A 26,445-nucleotide genomic window follows, 5' to 3' on the forward strand; every position below is an offset into this window, starting at 1 on the left:
AGACATCACTCAGGCCTTGAGTAGTGTAGAATTGATGGGCTCTGGGTCTGTGAATATGACTCTTTGAAGCACAGTCCATTAAAACATTAACTTAGGATGTGTATGTGTGATCCTGTACCAAGCCACTCTATCTCTCTAACTCTCTATTCGTTCTCAAATGCTTTGAAAGTCCACCGCTGACAGTGACAGCTTGTGGTATCTCTCTATCATCAGGGAAAAGTATTTGTAGTATAAACTGCAAAAGCAATACTGACACTTCTGTATCTGGGGCATTTGGACTGCACTTTGAGCTGCACCGAAAGGGAAACTTTTTGGGTTATATAATAAAGTTTGAGTTCCTAAAACAAATCTTAGAAACCCATTTAGTGGGATGTCGTGTCATTGGGGGCTCAGAGTTTGCTCAGAGTCTTAGAAACTTGCCTCCTCTTTTCCCTGCTTCCCTCCATCTCTCCTTCTCTTTCTATCAGGGGAGCAACCAAGCTGACACAAGCTTAAGCAATTAGGGGTGACTTGAGGGTCAGGATGAGAAGCTCCCTCTCTAATGTTTTGAAAAATAACAGGTTTGGTTTCATTGACAGTACTGGATTGAACGTCACTACTTCTAGAATTTGGTAACCTCCAATGTGCTTCAAACGGAATATTACCAAAGCGTCCATGTATTGAATTTATTTATTTCGTTTTTGTGCATTCAGTACGTTGCTTCTTGTTAGCCCTTGACATTAAAAGCAATCAAAGAGACTTAATCAAAAACTGTGGTATAAGCCAGGGACCCACTCTCAGATGGACTGATTAGTGATTTGGCCACATCACAGAGTCCTCCGTGTGTGTGTGTGTGTGTGTGTGTGTGTGTGTGTGTGTGTGTGTGTGTGTGTGTGTGTGTGTGTGTGTGTGTGTGTTTGTGCATGTGCGTGTGTGTGTTTATGCATGTGCATGTGTGTGTGTGCTCGCGCATATGTATGTATGTGCGCATGTGTGTTGTGTGACAGCTCGGCCCCACAGACCTCTCGTGTGCCTAAAGAGAAATATCCCCAAACTTTTTGTCCTCCAAGTCCTCCTTTTATTGCATGTTTGTTTTTTTTCTGTTTTTTTTACACACCAGGTTTGTCTGAAGGGAATCTCTGTACAGAATGTACTTGTTTTGATTTCTCTCATTTTGTAAAGCTTTGCTTCTCTGTCAAGGCTTCTGCTTTGTTTTCAGTCTCATGTAACTGTGTAATCATATGGGTCAAAGGTTACACATGGAACTATCTAACTAAGTGTGTATTCTGGACCATATGCTGTGTGAGTGAGTTCATGCTTCTGCACATGTGACCCCAATGTGATGAGCCAAGATGATCTGTATTTGCTCTGAAGCTGTCTGTCTAGGGGGAAGATCACACTCACACACGAACACTTTAAAGTCATGTGTAATTCTAACGTGTGTCTAATACGGTCTCTTTCAGAAACAACAGACAGATAAAGTATGAATGGAGTCATGACATTCAGTAATTGACGAGGCCATGGGTAATTGATTACTTACTAGCAATCGCGCACCATTGTTGGCAAATTCTCATTGGAGTGCCACCATTTTGATGTGCCCACCCTTTCAATGGACAGTGACGACAACAACAACAACAACAACAACACCAAAATGGGAGGTACCGTGGCCATTGTAAGGCCTGTTTGCCAGTGGTCCGCTGACAGTTTGAAGCCAAACATCCTTCCTCAGAGTTTTGCTTTGTACTCATTCATCGTGTTTATTCAGCCCTATTGCGAGGCTATTGTACTCCTGTGCAATTCTGTCTCAGTCTGTATACATATGTCTGACTACCATAATCATCAGCCACATTATCAGTCACAAAGAGAACCAAAACAAGCTTCTAACAGCTCCTTAAACAAGACAAAATGAGACTTGTATTTTTATCCGCATATATGTTATTAGTCGGCACTTCACAGACTGAATAATTGTTTTCTTCTATCTAGTATCTTGCACTTAACACATGTAGCAATACCTATAGGATGGGGAAATGTGTGATTCACCAGTATTTGTTAAGTGAAATATTCATTTTATTGCTGGTTATTGTTCCATTTTGTACAAAATATATGCTGTATAGATAAAAAAAGAAATTACAACGATAACAAAAGTCTTTTAGATAAACATTATTTATTTTTACTGTTTTGTAATTTAGACACTATGCTGTAGCTCCTTTATTGCCAGAATTACTGGAAGTGCCTCTTGGTATAATGTATTACAAAAGTAAATATACAGTATATTGAGATTACTAGAAATTGTCACTAGCTGAACAATGTTGATGTTGTAATGTGAATATTGAATAACATGAGTTAAATGCTGTGGTACTAGTGTGTCAGTACTTTTGTCAATTTTATCGAACACGACAAACAATAATATCATTCTTTATTCAGCTAAGGGAAGATGTTCAGGACTCTCCACTTTCACCACGCAGAAAAAAAGTTTTTACGCCTTCACAGATTGACTTCAAGGGCTCTATATTAGTGGTGTAAAAACTAGTCTTAGTGCACACAGGGGCGCTGGCGAGAACACTTGTGCATTTCTTTTCTTTTTTTTTTCTGATTATTTATTTTTTTATTTTCTGAAGAGGTGCAGTTTTAGAAGTCCCCAGTATGGGAAACAGCAGCCCTTGGGAACCTCCTCATCTTCGTTCACAGGAGGTACCGTTGCCTTCTTTTTAAAACAACGTTTAGCTGTCCTCCAGAAGGTGGATCTTGTTGTGCATCTTATAGCACTTGACCTGTTCTTTGTCATGAACACGTCTGTTACTGCTACTCCACCCACCTGAGCTCAGACTAGAGCACTCCAGCGCTATGGTACTTTCACCACTTACTGCCGACACTAATTGCCAATACGCCTGCGTTTGAGAGCCCGAAGTGTCACGTGATTCAGGTACTTAGCGTAGGCAGACATCTTACTTTCAGTACAGTATGTCATATTCCAGACAGCATGACCCTGAAGTCATACAGTATGATTTTCTAGGCCAGTTGCCTGTAGGACGGTAATACTTATGGCAGCTTAATGGATTCTTGGCAATGTATCTCCTCAGAAACCTCAACTCCTACAGGGAGAGTAAAACGCTTCTGTTGCTAACACAATGTCTCTTCCCAGGGCCGTGTGTAAGTTCATGGAGCGGTAAGGTATTCTGAGAGGGAAACCAGTCAAAAGGGTAGTATGATAGCCATGTTCCATCAACACATTTGCTCTGGTTTCTGAACGTTTTGAGGAATAGCAGGAAAAAGCAGGCGTTCCACCTTGTTATAGATGTTATAGAAAGTTATTAAATCATTACAAGTTGGTAGTGCCCCTGTATTTGGAGAAGAAAGGAGAGGGAAAGTATGCTTATGTAAGGGGATTAAAAGTGAGACTTGAGGGGACGTCTCATTAGTTGAGGATTTGTCTAAAACCGTAGACTTATAGGCCCACAACGAGCGTAACGCTGGACATTAGACTTCTAGACGTCAGGCCTCTCAGAGCTTAGCAACCCACTCTGGAAATAAGCATGGTGTTCCTGAGACCTGTGGTATGTGTAATACAAGTAATTAACAGCAACAGGTCACACTCCCACCATAGGAGCAGAGAGGATCAGCCACCCACTTGCCACCTCTACAAGGTTGAGCTCTGAACCCCTGCCCTGACCCTTGACCCATTCACTTCCTCATTCATTTATCTGACTGTAGACGTATGAAATATTTGGTGATTTTTGAAATGGTTGGTATCCAGGGAAGAAACCATTGATGTAGAGTGGTAGAAGAAAGGTGGGTACATCTCAGAAAATGACAAACACACTGTAAATGTTAAAAAACTAATTTTCCTTTCGTAAAAAACAGCATGAAGTTATTATATAGACTAAGTATTTGGGTGTCCAGAATGTCATGTCATGTCAATGTCATTGACTTCTGGCTGATGACATTCATTTTACACATGGTTACTCTTAATTTAATGTAGTCTCATTATCATAGCCTATCTGGCTTTGGTTTGAACTGGACGGGGCAATGTGCTTTTTGAATGTAACATTCATTGGATGTTACATTCAAACAAGCCTCTTCCCATGTGCCCGTAGAATGTCTGTTTGTTGTTACGTGCGTCATCCTTTCCAACCAGGTAGGACTATTTTGCAGAGAGTTGTTGCCCATGCTAGCTTGCAACATTGTAGAACATGGAAGAAAACCTGAAGGAAAAACTGAATTCAGTTTTTTTGGACCTCCGCCCAAGCAGGGTATTTAATTGGTATGATGTATCATTTCAAAGGGGTTTTCCACCCCTTTGTAGCTACTTTCTCTGAACTAGGAAAGCCTGCTATCAACAAGGTTACTCTTAATTGGACTGGTGTTGAAATGCACAAAGGTCTTGCATTGATGATTTCTTGATGAGCCTGGACTCTGTTAACCAGTAACCCTAGAGACCAATGTGTCCTGCAGTGTGTTTGTTAGCATGGTTGATTCATCACTCTGTGTCCAAGTTGCCTAAAGAATCAGATTTAGCAGATTTAATCTATTTACCAGTTATCAGTTTACCCTCTGTACATTACAGTAGATGCTTGTACTGACACAGTGGCCTTGTGGTTGGAGTGTCTGACCTGAAGCTTGGGGGTTCGGAAGCTTGGGGGTTCAATCCCTGGCCATACCAAAGACTGATAAAATGGGACCCGATGCCTCTTTGCATTAAGGAGATGGATTGAGGCACAGCGACAGCGTCCTCTCCAGGGGCTGTACTTCTACATCATGCTGCCTCACGCAACAGAAACAGGAGATTCCTGCCCTATGGGCCTTTCAGGCTTCTTACTTACATTAGATGCTTGTGAAATAATCTCTCAAACACGCTCCTTAACACAGTTAAAAGAAGAGTTGTATAACTGTAACACAAGGCTGCTCCTTATTGATCAGTCTGCTTGACCTACCCAGACTCCTCTAGTATATGTTTGACAGACCTAATAATATATGCCATTTAGCTGATGCTTTTTCCAAAGTGACTTACACTGCAGTGAGTGTATACATTTTTCAGCATATATGGTCCCTCTATAACTAGGCAACCAGTCTACATCCACTCCAAATCCTAAATTTGACCATTAGGGGATGGTTGAAAATGCAACACTGACTTTAGAATGGAACCCAAAAGGGTTCTGCTTAGAACAAAAAAGGGTTCTTCAAATGGTTCTCCCACAGGGACAACCGAATAACCCTTTTTGGTTCTAGTTCTAACCTTTTGAGAGTTTAGGTGGCAACTTCATCTTCCTCAAAGTGGTTGAGGAAGGAATAAAGAAAGCTAGCTTATGTCTGAGCTGACACTCTCAGCTGTGAGATACATATCACATGACTCTCCCTGCTGACATTCTCTCTCAGTGGTTCTCTGCTCTCCTTCGCTAGTCTGTGTTCCTTTCCTCCTCATCTCTTCATCCCTTAATCCGTTCCCCTCTGGAGATCTAACGGAACGTCTCCACAGCTAATGACCATGGGAATGAGACCCCTAGACGCAGGGGTGGGATCGTCATTCACCATCGGTCTACATCATCAGTCACATCTGCTCCAGTTTTATGTGCTGTTCATGTGCGCTGGAAACTCGAAAATATTTGACTTGAAAACGTCAAAAACAACAAAAATGCTACCCAAGTCTCCCACTCAGAATCAATTGATTAAGAGAATATCAGAATCAACAGTAAAACAGTAACTTACTTACAGTAAAACCTATTTTAGTAGCTCAGGTATTTATTTTCCCGGGCTACTAATGGAGACAGGCTAATATTGGAGTTATTACCCCTGTTACCCCTACTGATGTTTGCAAACTGCTGTTAAAACCTGTGATGAGACAGAGCCGAATATATCATACTGAGAACAAATATCTACCAACTATATATATATACATTATTAGCCTACAATAAATCAGTCAAAACCAGATTCATCTTTGATAGATATGGTCATTTATTTTGTTGAATAAGTACTGGTAATGTCGCAGCGGTCTCTCAGAATCAAATGCGTTGCTTTAATTATCTACAAATATCAACAGAGAATACATACCGTTGAACCGTGGCTCAGCTAATATTGGAGAGTTTATTAGAGACTGCGTTTATTGGAAATGTTATGGTATGCAATTTTTTCCAAGAGTTTCCAAGATAGCATGAACGCCAAATTAGCATGGCCCAGCGAGGAGTTGGGGGGCCCTTCACAGTCACTCCTTCAACTCCCCAATTGTAAACCCATGTCACTAATTAGACCACCCCTGTAATCCATGCGGCTAGCTAAAGCCCCTGGCCATTGGAACACTCTCCGTCCTCTTAATCCCCTCCTCTGTGCCTATGTACCACTGGTAATTGAACAGGTGTCAGTCAATGGACAGCTGAACCCCCAACCCTTAAACCCAGCTTTGATAGATGATACAATCGGTATTTGTGCTTGTCCGGGTTTTGTCTCGTTGTCAGCTGGCTATGGATGGTAGATAATACAATGATATGTGGTCAGCCAGAATTAAAGGGATGTTCCACCTTTTTAACATCATGTTTTCCTGGTTTGGCTCTGACCTTGGCTGTAGTTGATTAGCCCAGTTACATATACTGAGTAGTCATATTTTGCTTCCTTAGATACTGAGTAGTCATATTTTGGTCATATATAACCCTTCCATTCACATCTTCTCATTACTTCCACTTCCATAAATGGTTCCCTAACACTGGCCGTGCGCATGTGCCTACGACATGCAAGCGTTGCAAAAATATTACAACCCCAACCCGCGTCTGTTTTCCCTGCGTCTCAAATAGAAACTGATTGTACTTGAGATGTTACGTACCAAGCACGCACGCTTGTCAGCGCCTGCATGCATGCACAGTGTGGGGCTGGTGTAAGGTTGCTTTCTGTTTTTAACCATGACCAACTGAACACGTTGCCAGCCCCAGCCCTTGCAGAGCCTTAAGCTGCAACTCAATGGGAATTGGCAATAGCCCATCAAAGGGGTCAGTAGGCTACAGTATGAGTCACACTGAGAATGAATTCAGCCATATTAGCAATTCTTCTCAATAACATAAAGCTCATGTAACTCACAAATGTACATGGAGGCAGTGAGTCTGGGAACTGAAGATGAGGATGCTGCTTTAAGACTGCCAAAGAAACACAGGTCTTTTTGTATCAGAAATTCACCCGAAAGAAGTTTTTTGAATGAAGGTTTTTCTTTATTATCAAAAAGGGTTCAAGGCAGCAACATAATGTAGGCCTACTATAAGTGTATTTCTGTGTCATCACCACACCATGTGCTGTGCGATGAAATGAAAATCATTTGAAGCATCCTCAAATGATCAAGGTTGCATCTCTGGGGAAACAATATGCACTGAGCTGAAGAATCACAGCATTCAAGGCAGTGAGGACACAAGGGGAATTAGCTTCCTCCTGACCACTGGAGGATGGTTGTTCCTTTGTAGAATGCTTGTGTACGACCCCATCTCTGCTTAAACCTCTCTCCAGGGATTAGTTAGGCCTTATACACAACAGGGCAGCTATATGGTAATACGCCACGTGAACAGAACACTACCTACTACGATGCAAATGGTATACCATTCTTCATTTTCTTCCACATCTTTTAGAAATCGACCTAAACAAATACAATAACTGACAATAATTGACTGAGTCCAGTCCATTGCTATTAGCTAATACCATTACTTTGGTGTGAGTGAGAGGCAGGCTTGCCTCAGCAAAAAGTCATATGCAATCATCAGGCCCACTTATGCTAGGCTTTTCAAAGCCTGTCATATTACATAATTACATAGACCAAGCTATCACCATAGCAACAGGGAAACATAGGGAGTATGTGATCCTTGTGTCTGTAAACATGAAAGCTATGATTCTAATGCATCACAATGACCTCCTTGCATTAGCTCAGCTATACCATATCCCCCACACTGTTTTCTCATTAGTGGCCATGTTGAATTGCAGTGATTGATCACTAAGCCTGTGGCATACGTAGCCTGATAGACAGGTGGTGAGGAAAGACCACCTTTGAAATTCAGTCACATTTTATAGAACCATTTAATCAAAGACATGCTTTTTAGAACCCTTTTGCCTATCTCATTCCACACGACACACCTGTTGGAAGTGGCAATGTCACATGAACATGAGAACAGATGTAATACAGATAGAATCAAACAAGAACCAACATCACAGGTACCTTGGTTAATTAAGTTTATTTCCCCTCACATACACGTTTATTCTTTGTTATTATGGAAATAATTATTGATATTGAATCTTCATGATTAATTTTCATATGATCAAAGATTCTGTTGAAGCCAACCTTCAAATCTCTGTAGTAAAGGGGCCTTAGGTTTCATACATAAGCAGAATGCCTGAAAACTGGCACCCATTGGCGTGAAGTGTGTGCAAGTTTATCGGTGCAATCCTCCACTTGTTATAATTCAAATTGTATGCAAAGTCAGACAATTCACCTTTGAGGTATCTTGTTTTTACCTTTTTAAACCTTTTAAGGTTCTTTAGACATAAAACATGTTATATTTAGAACCATTTAAAGGACCCCCTGAGGTTCTTTAATAAGAACTATTTAAAATGGTTCTATATATAACTTTTAGGGGTGCCTTATATGTATCAAAGCATAACATCTTTTTTGGTTACATATATAACCATTAGTTTTAAGAGTATAGCCTTTACAATCTGAGAACTCGTTTACAGTGGGCGGGTATTGAACTCCGATGTAGCAATCTTTTGCTTACAAACCGGCCGCGCTAGATACACCACCAAGAGAGTTAATCCTCTGTGTTGTAGCTAGTGTGACGGTTGTGAGTTCGATACCCGCTTAGGGCCAGCTGCTCTAACCCGCCATTCGCTCCACTGGTGTCAGCAGTGGGATGGCGCCCGTGAGGCCATCGGAGAGGCGTGGCCAAATGAGGGCCTAGGTATAGTGCAGCGTGAGGGCACGCTTTCCCGAACGGAGGGGATTGTGTAACGACAATGAGTAAATCCCGTCAAGGGAATTTATTCTCATGGTGTTGTAGCTAGCGCGGCCGGTTTATAAGCGGAAGGTTGAGAGTTCGATACCCGACTCTACCCCGCCATTCGCTACAACATTATGTTTCCTCGCACTGACGGCAGACGTTTGGATAAAACTTACATCTTTTTAGACACGTCATACTGTATGCCTATGAGTGTTGAAGTTTTGGCGTGTAACGTGTGCGTATCTTTCAATCATCATATGAGACAGATAGGACTTGTCTATTATCTGGGGCAAACGCGTCATGCGCAATACTCATCAGAGCGCATTGATAAACATTCCCTTTGAGGAGACATTGTCATCCGTCTACCATTGTCTACAGTGAAAGAAAAACCAAACAACTTTTGGCTGATCATAAATACACAAGATATAACTCTGGTGCTCGGTTTAATTCATTTTTCCGGTACATAAAATCGATTCGACATTACAGAGGCTCCTCCGCGCTCTCTCAAGTGTTATCACGTGCTCGTACCAAGTCGTTAGGCGGCATTGCACAAACCGAACAAGGTACCAAACTGTCCAACTTCTCACGGAGAGAATGTTGTGAAAACCTATCTGATTGAGGTCAGCTAATTGGAACGTTGAATGCCATTGACCAGGGACGGGAAAAATTGGACGTGGCAAGAACTCTTGAGAAATACCTTCGACCCGTAATAACCGGTGGCGTCCCTCCTCCTCATACATATGAGAAGTTTCCCCGAAGTGCGAGACATCTGCCTTGCGCGCAGTGCTTGTCCGAACTCTCCTCCAAAGGCTGCCACCGGGAATAAGCGTTTATTCGCAGGTTGTGTAACCTTTTCACAAGATACAGGTACATTGTTCACGTTTCACGGAAGATTTGGTAAGTAGTTGACTCATTTATTTTGTAAGTGTTGTTGATGCTTTCCTTGCACTCGCAAATGGAAATGAAAGACCGAGGGGCGTGTGCGCAGTTTGATATAAGTCATTTATCAACACAGCGGTTGTTTGTTTGTTTACTTGCACGTGATTTCAAGTCAATTCATTAAACCCATCACAAATCAAAACGTAGGCTATCCAATGCACTACACACACTGTTTAAAGTAGCCTAAGTCTGCATCATTTTACCAGAGCACACCCAAACTCTCTTGTCATGTTTAGTTCATAAAATCGTTAATGCGCACGAACATAGCCTATTACATAACCGTTACAGTAATGCTGGGATGTCTAAATTATGCATAAGCATGACTTTGGTTTGAATATCTTACGGTAATGGGGAGAGTGCTTTCGCCCTTTCATTTCATCTCAGCCTACGCTACTGTAGCCTACAGTATGTCCATGTCATAAAGATGCTATAGCCTAGAGGCTAACGTGACTCTTTGCTAGTGAAAGTATATACAGCGCAGCATTTCTTATTGACAGCAATAATAGTAAATCCAACGGTAAATGAGTGTATGCTTTTCCAGGAATCCTGGGAAATAGCAAGTCCGCTCACCTGTAAGAAAATCGATAATATGTCAATACCAATGTTTTCCAGTGAAATTACTCTGACATAGCCTACAATACTGCTTAACTGTAGAAGGGGACCACACATATAAAACTGCTATGCTCTAATAGGGTTTTGGGTCTTTATTTGACCAGCGTGAACCATCATTTCGTAATGCCCAGTGTGTGTAATCTACTCTAGTCCCTGTAGAATTGCACCAACTAAATCATAACATGATAATAATTCATGACATGTATAGAAATTAAACCGCTCATGACATAAATTGTAAGTGACTGTACATGTATCTTTGGGGACCACCGTGTGCTGTGGGGATCGCTGGTGTTCTGTGTCTTCAGTTCAGTGATTAAGAGAGAGATTGGTTTAGGAAAGACAGCTTAACCAGTTTGCCATGGTGTGAATCAATTGCTGTTCCTCTCAATAATCTTCTCTCTTCAAGGGTGACCTTTAAGGTGTGTAACACCATGCTTCCCCTACTGTCTACTACAGGGGCCTCAGCTAAGCAGATTTGAGAATCTCTCTGTCCCACTTAGCCATTATCAGTAGACTCACAAACTTTGTACCGTCACCATCCAACAAATTGATCAGAGATTTACCGACAATAAGTTGTTTAAATACACTTACTGTATTTTGGCCATTTCTACTGTACAGTACTGGCGGATGTCTTTTCACTGTTGACACAGAGGCATTGCAATCAACACCAGAACTTGCTGCCCACTGAGCTGAGCTTCCCTGCAGCTACTGCATCCGCTCTCACATGACTGGTGGGAAGGATGGGGAGGGGAAGGGTGTGTGTGTGTGTGTGTGTGTGTGTGTGTGTGTGTGTGTGTGTGTGTGTGTGTGTGTGTGTGTGTGTGTGTGTGTGTGTGTGTGTGTGTGTGTGTGTGTGGGTGTGTGCGTGCGTGCGTGCGTGCGTGCGTGCGTGCGTGCGTGTGTGTGTGTGTGTGTTGAGGAGGCTGTGGGTGTTTCTCTAGAGCCTGTGAGATCTATTCCATGATCTCACTCCTATTTCTAATAATGACTATTTCACATTGGGTGTTTCTGGTTTCAGATAGCATGAGATAGTGAGGACTACTGTATGTTGTCTAGTAATTGTCCATCAACCTCTCAGTGAAGAGGGGCAGGTATCATATTGTTTCTAATGGAGATCCATTAGAGATGTATAATTTGAGTGCACTGAGGCTATTTGATAGTCATGAGGTTTGAGGCAGCCAGTTGGAGTGCATCCGCTCTGGAGAACAGGTTATCTGGCCAATGTATACACATGGATGTAGGTTTGATGTTATATTGACATTTTTTGCAATTTAAAGCTAATTTCCAGAATTTCTATGCAATTTAAAAAAACCTCATGGCACCTCTAGTAGGTCATTTAGAGGACAGCAAAAACAATGTAAAAATTGTCCAGTAATTTTGATCAGAGATGAAAAGTAAGAGTTCTGTATACAGTATATAACAATAACATTGATAATAAATAGCACTAGAACAGATATAAGTCAAATATCAATAAGGTATTTCATTTAAGATTTCATTTGGAATTCCCTCTCTTCAATGTCCAGAATGTGATGGACATGAATTTCGATAATTGAAATAATTCAGTTGATAGAGGGGGGAGGCACTTAAAACATCCCCAGAATGTACCCACGACCATGTAGGTCCCGAGAGTGTCCTGAGAAACATGAGTAGATGGTTGTAAGACCACCGTAATACAGTACCGGTTTGGTCCCTAACGATGTCCTGGAGATGGAAGTTCAGTAGACATGACTTTAACAGACCTACTTAGGACGTCCCGAGGACACAAATTTGTTTGCTGAGATTTTTCCTTGCTACCTACTGCTGACCAGAACCGAATCACCTTTACAATAATGCTAAAATCACCTCTCTGTCCCCAATATTGAATGATTGACATGCCGTTTTTCAACTGGAATCTAACAGTGGTAAAGAAAAGGTACCTGCTATATGACGGCTGCAGCCAGTGCATTAATGTAATATTAAACAATAGTAAACAATATAATATTTCTAATAACTATTACTAAATGACTTTTTGGCAATCGCGAGGCTCCAAGGATTCACTTGGGCTGCTTGTAGGCTGGGCTGTTCCTCTGATCCTGTAATGATTATAATGATTTTGAAAATGAAATCTATTGGATGAAAAGTGGAGGGAGACAAAAATGACATTTTCAAAAAGTGAGTGGGACATGTCCCACCCATGCTTCATCAAAACTGAGCCCCAGTGAATAGTGCTCATTCATTGAGTGACGAGGCAATTTAGAATCCCAGGTTATACAGTTGTTTGATCAATCGGTGTTGAATGTAAATAATAGGATTGCAGCCTCTTTTCACCCTTTAACGTTTGTATTATAATTCTTTTGACTAAAGTGTGACAAATGAATAGTTCCGCCCTGACATGCCATTTTGAAGAGTTAATACATTATTCTGAGATGTTTTTATAGAGGACTGTATGTGTTTCATATATTCTCAAATTGGATTGCCTGTGGACCACGATCCTTCTGAACACTCTCAAATCTAATTGCTTTAGTCTCTCTTTGGAGTATGCTGCAAACCCAACACTTTATTTTCTTTTCTGGGGGGGTACGACGAGAAGTGGGTCACATGCTTGAATTATCTATTTGCAGAGTTGCATGCATCAATGCCAAGACATTTCAAAAGAGAAACTTCTTCGCCCAACGAGAACGAGAGCTATCTGCCGAGGATGGAGCCAGCAGGCAATAAGGAGAACGGTGAGAGGACGGCAGAGAACGGACGCGCCCCCACCAGGGAACGACGATCCTCCTGCTCCAACTTGAAGGTACAGTAGTAGGGTGCAGTAGTCTTAACAGCACGCTCTAGGGTAGCACTATGGTGTAGTCGGAGGACAGCTATTTTCTGTTCTCCTCTAGTACCATTCATTTCAATACAAAACCATCTCAACCTCTTGCAGGTACATGTTTATGCCACGCCCTGCCTTTCCTGAGCCACTAGGAGGAGTATGGAATAGTAGTTTAGGGGTTTCTTTTGTAATGGTTGAGGTCAGGGTTTTGTGGTGGGTTAAGCTGGTCCCAGATCTGTGCCTGAGGGCAACTCTTAATATGAGATCCTCTGGTAAGACCTCCTTTGTGACAGAAGGAACAGAACCACATGTCACCTGAGTATATATATGTGTGTGTGTGTGTGTGTGTGTGTGTGTGTGTGTGTGTGTGTGTGTGACAAACTACAGTACATTTTTTCCTCTTTTCTCTGAGTACTGGAGCACACTGTTCGACATCACTAGGTAAAAACAGCCTTTCGATACAGTTTGTGTAGGAATGTTTCTGTTGATGTGCAGAACCAGGCAAACAGAGAGGGTTTTGAGCGTTTGGTTGTGGCTAACTGGCTAATGTGGAGGTTCTTCCTACCCAGCCGTGACCTCTCTGTTATGGGTGGAAGAGAGACGATGCAAGACACACTGCTTCAAAGGGTTTTCTCAAACTCACTCACGGCCCCGCAGGTTTTTTCGAATAGTATTTTTGTATTGGCTATTTTACTGTTATGTAAACCCTCAGTGCACCTTTCCGCATTTCTGAATTCATGTCACTGTATAGAGGATGTTTTGCAATTGACACTCAGCAGGTGAAGATATTTAGACAAGTTAATGCCTTTTAACTTAATCACCCTAGCTGTTTCAGCCCTACAGCCATACGTAAGCAGCACCCAGGATCCTATCTTGAGGTATTCCTAATCAAAGAAACTGTGCAAGGACATTCAGTCTGGGGTGGCAGGTAGCCTGGAGGTTAGAGAGGCCAGTCAGCAATTGGAAGGTTGCTGGTTTGATCCCCGCTCCTGGAGGAAGCTGGATGTCAGCTGGTGACTGGAGGGTTACTGGCATCATAACCAGGTGCCTACCACTGCTGTTGTGCCCTTGAGCAAGGCACTTAACCCCTAACTGCTCCAGGGGTGCCCCTGTGCCCAGAGCTCTGTTCTCCCTTGGGGGTGTGCATGTGTGTCCTCTTGGAGGGGGTGTGTGCAGTGTGTGTGTGTGTTGTCTTGGGGGGGTGTGCAAAAACTACCACATTCCAACAATTGATGAGAATTGATTGCATGGCCAATAAACTATCTTTGTCAGTCAGTCATGCACTCTCAGGTGATGGATTTTTGCTTTGTATTCCCCAGACGCTCCTGGAAAGTATGTCAGTCAATCCCTGCTAATGTCGCGTTGCCATAGTAAACAAAACAAAACAAGGCACAACCACTCAAATATAAATCACATGGGGCTCCAAAGACCTCTCTCTCTCACACATCTAAATACCTCAATAAAGACTGGGCTGTGTAATAAAATTGTCTGCCCCCCCCTGACATAAAAGTTGGCCAGCCGCTGAGGAGATCAGAGTGACATGAGACAATAGTGTCAAAGCCGCTAACAATAATATTACTGTTTGTTCCACTAGCAAACACGTTTAAAAGACTTTAGTTTCTCAGAATTGTTCGCCCTCAGGGTGTGGCTGGCATGGGTTTTTGTTTGGACAGTAATCCCATAATAAATCTCACAAAATGTGCTGCTGATTGAGCTGCTGGAACTAGCTGTTATGTTAAGAGCCATGTATGTGAACTGCTTAACCCACCTCATAGACATGTTAATACAACCATGCAGAAAGCTCCGTTAACAGTAAACACTGTAAGTAAACTTATTGCAGGGGTCGAAAGAAGGAGGGCATTGTAAGCTTTGACACAATATGGCCAGCGAAAGCCGATTAGGTGTGTGTGTGTGTGTGTGTGTGTGTGTGTGTGTGTGTCTGTGTGTGTGTGTCTGTGTCTGTGTGTGTGTGTGTGTGTGTGTGTGTGTGCGCAATTCTGTGACTGCTAGTTGTGGTTTCAATGGTGTCAGAGGGATTTAAGTTACAAACACTGGACGGTTGACATTCCGAACTGGGCTCCTTCAATTAATTACAGGTCACTGAGGCATAGGTTTTCTCATAATTAGTCTTGCTTGGAGGTATTCTGTTACAGAGTGTTGCCTGCAGGATGTAGCTATTTGTTTACATATTGGCCCACTAACCCTAAACTGCCCCTAATTGCATATATATATATGTGGAAATGAGAGATGCTGTGTCATTACTGAAGAGGGCTTGTGTAAGCACGTGATACTAAACCTTTAGGCACGTGAGATTACTGAGTCCTCTCTGTAACAGCCCAGATAATGTTAGAAAAGGAAATCCTCGGCTGACAAATAACGGGCAACACTCAGCTCCAGAGCATTTTGAACACATGTTGGTCTTGGCTGATGGTCAGGTTGCGACTTCCTTGTGTAATGTGATTTTAGTTCCAGCTTGTTACAGGTAGAGTCCCCATGGGCTGCCACTGGAGAAGACTGACCTATGGTCAGTTATGTGTTTTCCATGCTGATGGTTACAGGAAGGATTGGGGAATAATATATAATCTGATCCCACTCTGTGGGGGTCTCTCTCCTGTTATATGTAACACTGAGAGACACATGCTGTGACCTACATAAGTCAGGTCTCGTGAGAGTTAAGTGCATTGGTTTCAAGTTTTTTTTGCCTTTTTAAAAGGAGCAGCAAGCAACCACAAAGAGTAACTAACCATTATCCTCTAGACTAGTTTTGATGGTAAAACCACCAAATTCCCACATATTTCACATACTTTCACCTCTGTCATTACTGACCCTAGCTACCATCACATACCTACATGACTGAGGTATCAACGCTGAACACTGCCTGACCAACTTTTTATGGACACCAGTGGAGTGAACTCAGAAAACACAAGAAACTTCCCCCTGGCTCAGCTGATGTGGTAACATCGGTGCTGTTGTCATCTGCTTCCAATTTTTGAATTAACTGTCTGCCACTCTGGGTCGGTCAATTGTCCTGGTCAGCGGGTCAGCCCATGGGCCTCAGGCGGAACCATCGGGAATATAAATGAAACCATCTATGGGGTGGACACCCTCCTGTCTCCCATGATCACCATGACTGTACCCTAAAAACCCCAGTTGTCCCTGCACACTGATCTAAAGTCAGCTTTGTGTCGTTCACATTCAATCAATCAAGACGTTTCACTGGTGATTCCGGCAGCACAGCAGTGCAACGTGACCAAAAGGCTGCTGATTGAATTGTCTTGCCTAAATATCTCTGCCGGTAGTCGCCCCGCAACATTGTATATCTACCCTTAAGATGAGGATTGATTGAGGAAAGATTTAGGCTGATCTCAGATCTGTGCCTATAAACGATAACTTCAACAAAGAAAGGCTAGGCTAACTCCCCAGTAGGTTTCGCGGAAAGTGTGTGAGACACGTGTTCACATGTCTGGAGTCAGGATCTGGCCCTCAGTCAGGAGAAGGCCGTGGAGAACCAATGCCGGGTGACCCATTTTGAAAAAGTTGAGGGAGATTACACAAGCCGTGCTTGTAGACAACACAAAGGTTGTATTCTTCCAAGGCTCTGGTCTGCCCTGTGGGAATTAGCTGGGTTAATTGACTGTCCTTTTGGCTGAGGCAGGAGAGAGGGTGAAAGGGAAGAGGCGAATAGAAGGCAGGAGGTCTGGCCTTGTAGTGTGGGCTGCTCCTTTCCTCAGACCGTGACAGACAGACAGACAGACAGGCAGGCAGACAGGCAGACAGACAGACAGACAGACAGACAGACAGACAGACAGACAGACAGACAAACAGACAAACAGACACACACAGACAGACTGACAGTCAGACATTGAGAGCTGGGCAGACAGACTCTATTTTGGTTAAAAGCCACCCCGCTGTCCTTTGTGCTCCTAATAACAGTTTGGCAGAGGCTGCTAGTCCGCTGCCCCAGCAGGCCATCTTAGTTCTTTACCATACACACTTAGAAAAAAAGGTTCCAAAAGGGTTGTTCAGCTGTCCCAGTGGAAGAACCCTATGTAAAACCGTCTATGTAAAACCGTCTGTGGAAAGGGTACTTCACGGGACTCTGTTAATTACATTACTGGGGATTCCAACTTGCCCTTGAGTGAGCTCTTGTCCTTTGGTTATGGTTTTATGGCTGAATTATTGTTTATGTCTGTAATTGAGCTCATGTTTTCCAGGCATTTTTGGCCAGCTGCCAACGTACATCCTACTGGAAGAGGCTGTTCGTAGCCAGGGGCGATATCAGGGCATCTCTTAATGTCTCAAATTAGCCTGAATGATTGCATAACGGATTACCCTAGTTAGTTTTACGCATGGAACGATGAGATTGATGGTGGGTTGGATCATGCTGAGGACATTACTGCTGTGCGATTCACATAAACCTCTTCTTTAATGACCTGTTTAATATCTACAGATGTCCTTCGCTTTAATTCTTCGCACCAGGGAAGACATGGGTGAGTTTTCCAACAGGCCATAGTGCCCTGGGTAACTGTTGATCCACATTCATGACAGCAGTGCCAACCTGCATGTCTTCTGTCTCCTTGTGCCATTTCTGGTGTGACTGGAGATCAGGCCAGTAAGCCTGATGAAATGCTTTCAGAAATTGTTTGCTATCAGTTGGCTATGTCGCCATCTTCTCCGGGTTAACAGCTCTGATTCAACAACCCGGGGCAATGATACCTCCCACTGCCCTATCAGAAGACATCTTTGTCACCCCCAGCACCCTCCAAAGTGCGGTGCACTAGGTGGATTTGAGGCGAGGTGGATTTGCTGGCTTGCCAGTTGTGCAAAGGCTCTCCTCCTCTGAAATGTGTCCCTTGGTCTGACAAAAGTTCAAAGGGCTTACCTCTTAGGGATGTGAACCACCAGAGGGCCATTAGGAATAAATCTGTGTCTATACTGAACAGAAGGTCTATGTGGATACACTTTGATCACATAGGGGCCAAAACAATCACCTCCAGTGGTTTCAGCAAGCAGAATCTAGACGTGTCAGGTCGGCCATTTTGAGCACATCTGGGCTTCCACATGCTTTCTGGCACTCCGTGTACAATTTCTGATAGCGCCTTAACGCTTACCCAATACCTCCTCCTGACTTTGGCATGTACCCTCTCTGGGCCAGGGTGATGCAGTTTGGAGTCGTAGTCTTGAAAAATCAGCTTTGTGATCAGGTAAAGAGGGTCATGGACAATTGAATGAATGGAGCCCTGGTCCAAAACATCTCTGCGCCGGAGACGACCATCAACTTGGATGAGCTGCGTGGTAGGGTCAAACTCAGGTGCAAGAGATAGCAGACGGCTGCTCAATGAGATTAGTTTTCCTGCTTTCAGGTCAGAGACCTCAGAGGTTGAAGCTATCTTGTCGAACTAGCAGTAGGATAGCCATTTCTGCATCTTGATAATCACTGGCTGACAGGACATCTGTGCTCGCTGCTGTTCCATGGAAAGACCAAGCCATTGCTCCCAGGAACTCACTATGAGCTTGGAACAGGGCAGCATCGGGCATAAGTGGGTCTCAAACAGGGGCAGTGAGACTGCAGAAGGTGGATCTTTTTGTTTCCTCACTTGGGTCAACTGGACCCGGGTTTGGCCTCTTTGGCCATTGCTCCAGTGGTGAACTCAGGAAGGGGGGGACCTTGATTCCATTGTGGTGGGCGCACAGTTGACTGGGCGATGCTTGTAAGACAGCTGGACGGATTGGCTAAAAACATCATTGTCATTTCATCAGTACAATAGACCATTCACACGTCCTGCTTCACACATGCAACCTGCTGCTTCCAAACAAAAACACACAGTTCGTCATTCCTTTGTTACATTGTTGCCTTCCCTCTCTTTTTCGAACAAGGACATTTAGAGTAGGAAAAGGGAGTGACTGGGGAATTACACAGCGTGATAGAAGTGTGGGTAGCACTGTCACAGATGCACGTATCGCTGCAGGGATGGCCTTTTCCACACTCTTTCGCCCTCTTTCTCTAACTGAAACAGACCAGGCTTAGTCTGGTACATAGGATCATCCAGGGGGCAGCTCGTAGGTGTTTGTCTGACTATTTTCCCCATGTTACAGACTCACACAACCACAACACTAGAGCTATGATAGCTGTGTGTTTATAGATTCAGAAGCCTGCCAAGGTACACATTTGTATGTTTTTTTTATTATTTTGCTCACTTTCTTTCTGTTCTCTTTCTTACTTCTCTCTCTTTTTTTCACATGGCAACATGTTGCAGAAACGTCAACAATTTTGACTGCTGGTGACAACACCAGAGAGAAATGTTCCTCTAACATAACCATGTCATGAATGTCTCTAAAACATCACCGACATCGAGCGACTGGATTTGTATAGATTTTTTTTGGTCGTCGCATCAATTGATTATCAAAAGGGGATATTATTTGTTTATCGCTTTTCAAGAATGTTTGTGTATGGGGTGGTTTTAACGGATGTCGTCGAAGAACAGAACAACAGTTGTATTTGTAGGATAATGAGTGTTGACTCTCTCTAGCATATACTGCTGGGGAGTCTTTGAAGCAGTGCACGTGTGAAAGCCCATGTCCGTGTGGGTGTGTGATATGCTGCTGTGAGGTGACAGGCCTGTGTTAATTGTGAGTCGAGAGGAGAGATGTTAATTCTTATCGTCTCAGTGGTGCCGCTGATGTTAGTTAGATATGCTCACTCACAGTCATCTTCCCTTCAGTAATAAATCACATCTGTCCTCACCAATAGATATACATCACCACGTTCTCTACATTATGGCTACCATGTGTCTTCCTCTGAGGCAATGAAGATTTATGAATTTAATTGAATTCATGTATCAGTCCCTAGTATTGAGTCACACCATCAGCAGCCATTCATGCTAGGATGAGGATCTAGCGTCTTCAGACTGACGTAGGCTACCCTAATCCCCCCATTGTCCTTCCCTGACTCAATACATGGAGTTGCATATCCACTCTTTGCTTCCTTCTCTCCGTCTGTCCTTCTTTGGTCCTTCTCTCGTTCTCTCTCTCTCTTCTCCTCCCCACTGCTCCTGTGATGGGGCTGCATATCTATATATACAGCGTAAATAGGTTAATGAAGGAACTGATGAGACTAGTACAACACTACTATAGCTAGCAACAGACTTGGGGAAATTCACAAGTGGTTTGAATTTTCTCTCTCTCTCTCTCTCGCTCTCATTCTCTTTATTTTTCCCTCTTGACTTGCAATTAGGTCAATGATATTGTGTTGTTCAGATAATCAGCGAAAGGCGTCTATTATGAGTAGCATTATTTGGTGAACTAAAATACTTGTGTCTGATTTATCTGATATTTGGGTAGAGCTGGAATCAGACATGTAATTCTCGCTCTCTCTTCTCTCTCTCTCTCTCTCCCTCTCTCTCTCTCTCTCTCTCCTTCTCTCTCTTTTCTCACCCAGAGGTTCCTCGTGGCCCTGTCCTTTGCCTATTTCGCCAAGGCATTGTCGGGCAGCTACATGAAGAGCACAATAACGCAGCTGGAGAGGCGCTTTGACATCCCCAGTTACCTAATAGGTGTCATTGACGGAAGCTTTGAAATAGGTAAGCACAGGTGGGCACTGCCTGCGTCATGGGCCTCCCCCCCCCCAGCCGCTTCCGTGACTCTTTTGTCGTGAATGGGAAATGTGAACGGGTCAGAGAGGTATTCAAGGTAGTGGGGGAGAGATCAGGCTTCTCAGGAAGTAATCTCTTATGTTGTCATCATCAGCGTGAGTACTGGCTGGGTATGGAGGTCTTATCTGGCCTCATGGCAGGAGTCACAGCGATAGATGTCTGTCAGGGACAGGCCCTGCATGGTACTGGGTTATGAAACAGCATCCACATGGAATAATCCTTTGATCCAGGTTTATTCATTCTTCTATACGGTCTCAGAATAGGTTCTCAAAAGGTTCTAGTTAGTACAAGAGTTATTCTTTTCCCTTTTCACAGAGGTTTCTAAATGGAACCCAAAAGGGTTCTACATGGCACTCAAAATGGTTCTCCAAAGGGTTCCCTTCAAAGAGTGTACAGGCTGCCTTTCTATGTGCATGCTGCACTGTGTTTTAAAACATTAGAGGGGGGGGGGGGATAAGTAAGCTGAGGTTATAGTAAACAATATGTCAGAATGGGAGGTGAGGTAGGACCTCAGTATACACAGTATGTCAGCGGTGAGGTGGACCAGAGGTGGTTAGTGGAAGGTTTAGATCTCCTTCCTCCCCTCTGACTCCTGTCCACTCAGGAGTCAGAGGGGAGGAACTCCTGGGGTCTCTCTCTCTCTCGTGCTGCAACTGCAGCTGCTCTCACGTGGCACCGCGCATCCGGCCGTTTCCATAGGAGCGTTTCCATGGTAACACGGCGAGGTAGAGCGGCAGCCAGGGCTGTTGCATCACGGACAGAGATCATGTGTCAAGCAGCTGGGTTAGAGAGCAAAGAGTCCTCCCGATTTGATACGAAGCAACGTCTCTCCCTTCTCTCCCTGTTTCTCTCTCTCCCTCTCTCTCTCTTCCTGCCCCCCCCCCCCCTCTCTCTTCCTTTCTCTCACCCCCCCATCTCTCTCTCTCCCCCCCCCCCCCGCCCCCCCTCTCCGTCTGCTTCTTGACCTGTTGCCCTCTGATCTATAGTCTATATGTCTTAAAAAAGTATATATTTTCAATGATCTTCTGAACGAATTGAATTGAAAATGGAACTGCTGTGGATTCTTGTTTCTGATTCCTGGTCGCAGGTAACCTGTTGGTGATCGCGTTCGTCAGCTACTTCGGGGCGAAGCTCCATCGGCCAAAGGTCATTGCGATGGGCTGTGTGCTGATGTCCGTGGGCACGTTCATTATTGCACTGCCTCACTTCCTCATCGGACGGTGAGCGGGAGGGGACAATAATGTTTCATATTACCTGACACAAACATTTTAATAACAAAAACAAAAACGTCCTCTTACTTCTAAACCTGTGATTGTTATGCTCTTGTCAAGGCCATTTAAATGGGCCTTTGATGCAAAAGATCAAAGAGTTAGATAGAAGATAGAAGTCTCTGTTCAATGAAGAAATTCTGAATGTACCCCTGAATCCCATGGACGTGTGTATGTCTGCATGTCTGCATGCTTGTGTGTGTGTGTGTGTGTGTGTGTGTGTGTGTGTGTGTGTGTGTGTGTGCGTGCGTGCAAGGATGTGTGCATGTCTGTGTGTCTGCATGCCTGTGTGTGTGTGTGTGTGTGTGTGTGTATGTATGTGTGTGTGTGTGCGTATGTATGTGTGTGTGTGTGTATATGTGTGTGTGTGTGTGTATATGTGTGTGTGTGTGTGTGTGTGTGTGTGAGTTTGTGTGTGTGTGTGTGTGTGTGTGTGTGTGTGTGTGTGTGTGTGTGTGTGAGTGAGTGAGTGCATACATACTTGTTTCTAACTAGTCACAGAAAGCCTGGAATCACATGGTTCCAGTTATTCCCTCTTAAAGACTATTGCCAAAATGTCAATCTAATTCCATGTTTGGACTGACATTGTAAGAATACACTGTAATACTGTGGTATTATGTGGTGTACTGTAGTTGCTGAAGCTCATAGAGAATGTTGTGTTCTATATTTTCTTATTACGGGCCTGCTCATTAAACTTGAATCATTAACAATGCTTTATTTCATTCTGTGAGATGCAGCAACAGAGACATTTCTCATGCTGTTCCTATACAAACTCAAGAGAATTCATTTTCAGATGCGTCATTGGTTATGGCTTTAAAATAAAATCGAGGATAACGGTTTTCGGAATGGGCCGTCCAAAAGTTGAATGAAATGTTCATTTGTTTTCCATGAGTGTTGCGTTTAACATGCTTGAATGTAAATCATGCTTTAATGTTTTAACTGCTGCACACCACACACATTCAGAAGTTGATTCATTGTGCTCTGCTCCATGTCTGTGTCCTCTCTGACTGTACATGGTGCTCTCTCCCACGTCCCTGGCTAAACAGTCGCATTGGTGTTTTGTACGCAGCTATAAGTTCGAAACGTCAATCCGATCGTCAGTGAATTCAACCAATAACCTCTCTCCATGTCCAGCGAGCTCATCAGCTGCTCTGTCCGCAGGTGGCGGGCTCTCTGAGATGCCAAGCACAGGTACAGGTGTGTCGCGAACACGCAAACGCACACACGCACACACACACACACACACACACACACACACACACACGTGCGCAACTGGTTTGTCAAGAGGTGTAACCACGTTTATGATAATTTGGGTATGGGGATGAATTTCATTTTTCAATGGCTGTCTGGTCACTATTTATTGTATTATAACAGTCTAACTGTCTTCTCTCCTTCTTTCTCTCCTGTCTCTCCTGTTCCACTAGGTTGCGAGGTAGAGTCCAACCTCTCTATGTGGATCTATGTGTTTTTGGGAAACGTCTTGCGTGGAATCGGAGAGACCCCGGTCCAGCCCCTGGGAATCTCCTATTTAGACGATTTCGCTCAAGAGGAAAACGCCGCACTTTACATCGGTAAGACACCCGTTGGAGAAAGGGTCTGTAGTGGCTAGCGACATCAGTGTTTCCTCAGTCCTGGTCTTACTTAGCAGCTCCAGCTCAGTACTACGTTAACCTGATGTTGAACATCACACCTGATGTTCAGTACTGTAACTAGCCTGTCTTTGGTTCAGTGGGGTGTGTTAAGGCTGGGATGGAACAAAACCCTGCACACCCTGTGAACCTGCTGAACCAGGATTGAAGAGCACCGGTCTAGATAATCAGTCAATACATATGGAATTGTAGACCAATTTTGACAAAGACAGTTAATGGTTTATCATGTGATGGGACTCGTAAAAGTGAAACTGACCGTCTGATCAACAGCTGATACATACAGTACACTGGCTCTCTGTGATGACATGTACAATACGCAGTAGACAAGCAATAGCATCTGTGTGACCTTTCCGAAAATCACTGAACAATCAGTCTCTCTCTCTTGTCTGTCTGATGGTGCCGTTTCAGGCTGGTAGTCAAAAATAATCACTGTGTGTATGTGTGTGCTTGTGTGTGTGTGTGTGTGTGTGTGTGTGTGTGTGTGCTTGTGTGTGTGTATGTGTGTGTGTGTGTGTGTGTGTGTGTGTGTGTGTGTGTGTGTGTGTGTGGGTGTGGGGGCATGTGTGTGTTTGTGTGTGTGTGCGTGCATGCTTGCTTGTGTGCATCTGTATGTCTGTCTGTCCGTCCGTCCGTCTGTCTGTCTGTCTGTCCATCCGTGTCTCCGTCTCTCTGTCTGTCTGTCCCTCCCTCCGTCCGTCTGTCTGTCTGTCCCTCCGTCTGTCCCTCCGTCTGTCTGTCTGTCTGTCTGTCTGTCTGTCTGTCTGTCTGTCTGTCTGTGTCACACTCCAGGCTGTGTGCAGACAATAGCAGTCGTTGGTCCTGTGTTCGGGTACCTACTTGGATCCCTGTGTGCAAAGATTTATGTGGACATTGGATTTGTCAACATGGGTGAGTTAAAGGGACATACTGGGAACTGTGTGTGTGTGTGTCTGTCTGGTCCCTGTCTCTAACCTTTTGTACACAGACTGTACAGAGCCTGTCAGTCTAGACAGAGACAGAGACGGGGACGTTCACCTCGGAATTTACTCTCAGAGTTCATCCACTCTCCTGTAGAGCACCGACTATCTTTGTAATCCACACATTTCCATACACTTCCACCCAACGTGTTCAGGACGTCTGACGGAACAATGAATCAAACATGGCTTTCGTCCAAACTCCTAACGAATAGCCATTGGCTTTACCTCGCACCAATCATCTCCCACCGCACTTCCTCCCCAGTCCTTGCACACCACACATTTCTGATTCGGAGCCATGTCCCACGGTCGGATGATTCGCTAAAATCGAATAATGACAAACACTTTACTGAGTAAGTTCACTCTCACGAAGACCATGTTGGAGTCGTTGTTATTCCAGGCTTACATGCACGGTGCGCATCCATGAGATCAGAATGCGTTAACAATTACGTTGTTGTAACAATGGAGTAAAACAAGTTTACATTCTGGGTTCTGGTGGGTTAAGACAGTTGGACTGAGCTCATGAGGCATTTATAAGAAGAATCTTCAAGAATCAATGGCTTTCTATAATTAATGAATGGGTTGGACCAATCCGAGATTGCCCATTTAACATTAGTATTGGGAAGGGTAAGCTGATTTTAGATAGTCTCTCATGTGGGCTTGCAACATCCACCTGGAGCGACTTGAGTATTTCAGACAGAGAGAGTCACCCAGGTCACCCACACGTATCTCAAAAAGGATGTACGAATCCCAGGGTGCCCCTTTAACCAAATCAATCATTATGCTTTAATGGACTATTCATGCTCAGTATTTAGTGTTTCTGCTGCTCCCCTTATTTGATTACCTAATCTATGTGGGTGAAATGCAATGCAATGGCCACGAGCCCACCCTACCCCACCCTACAACACCCTACCCCACCCTACCCCACCCTCCTACCCCACCCTACCCCACCCTACCCCACCCTACCCCACCCTCCTTCCCCATCATGCCACTGTAATGAGTTCCTCTAGATCTGATCATATCCTGTACTCACCCTGAAGTTTCCTAAGTGTGTTTTGAGACAGTTTCCTACATGTATTCACTGACTACTGTCCTTTATTCTCCCCGACCAAACACACACACACACACACACACACACACACACACACACACACACACACACACACACACACACACACACACAGATAGCATCACCATCACCCCAGGGGATGCCCGCTGGGTGGGGGCCTGGTGGCTGGGCTACCTCATCGCTGGGGTGATCACCCTGCTATCTGCCATCCCCTTCTGGTTCCTGCCCCGCTCCCTGCCCATCCCGGGGAACCGAGGCCCAGCTCAGTGCACCCCAGAGCGGGCTAGCTTCATCAGGGACTCCCCTCTCCTGGAGCACAAGTACCAGGCCGATGAACCAGCCAGCTTCCTGGAGATGGCCAAAGGTAAACAGTCGTCTGTGTCAAATTCTCAGAATGGAGTATTGAAATTATAAGCAATAATTTCCGCCTGTCTGTCCGCCTGTCTGTCTGTCCGCCTGTCTGTCTGCCTGTCTGTATGTGATTTTAATCCCAGATTAAAAATCAGATTAAGTGTGAACATTTTAAAACGAAACTGTCGTGAAGTGACCATATGACTGAGGCATAGTACATGGGTT

At 44.1% G+C, this 26,445-nt stretch overlaps 1 protein-coding gene across 1 annotated transcript in view; it reads left to right on the plus strand.

Annotated features, from left to right (window-relative positions):
- Window positions 1-13,098: 13,098 nt before the first annotated feature.
- The window catches only part of LOC310820180 (solute carrier organic anion transporter family member 1C1-like), a gene marked incomplete at both ends in the record, with an annotated part of 18,424 nt that continues 5,077 nt past the window's right edge, over window positions 13,099-26,445 (plus strand). The window contains 7 exons of the mRNA XM_083691739.1: window positions 13,099-13,257; window positions 20,717-20,858; window positions 22,018-22,150; window positions 23,268-23,395; window positions 23,623-23,769; window positions 24,637-24,735; window positions 25,985-26,233. Coding sequence (XP_083547865.1) covers window positions 13,099-13,257; window positions 20,717-20,858; window positions 22,018-22,150; window positions 23,268-23,395; window positions 23,623-23,769; window positions 24,637-24,735; window positions 25,985-26,233 — 1,057 coding nt within the window. The remainder of the gene's footprint in view (window positions 13,258-20,716; window positions 20,859-22,017; window positions 22,151-23,267; window positions 23,396-23,622; window positions 23,770-24,636; window positions 24,736-25,984; window positions 26,234-26,445) is intronic.

Source organism: Argentina silus (assembly GCF_951799395.1).
Source record: "Argentina silus genome assembly, chromosome: 20".
In the NCBI taxonomy this organism is placed as follows: domain Eukaryota; kingdom Metazoa; phylum Chordata; class Actinopteri; order Argentiniformes; family Argentinidae; genus Argentina; species Argentina silus.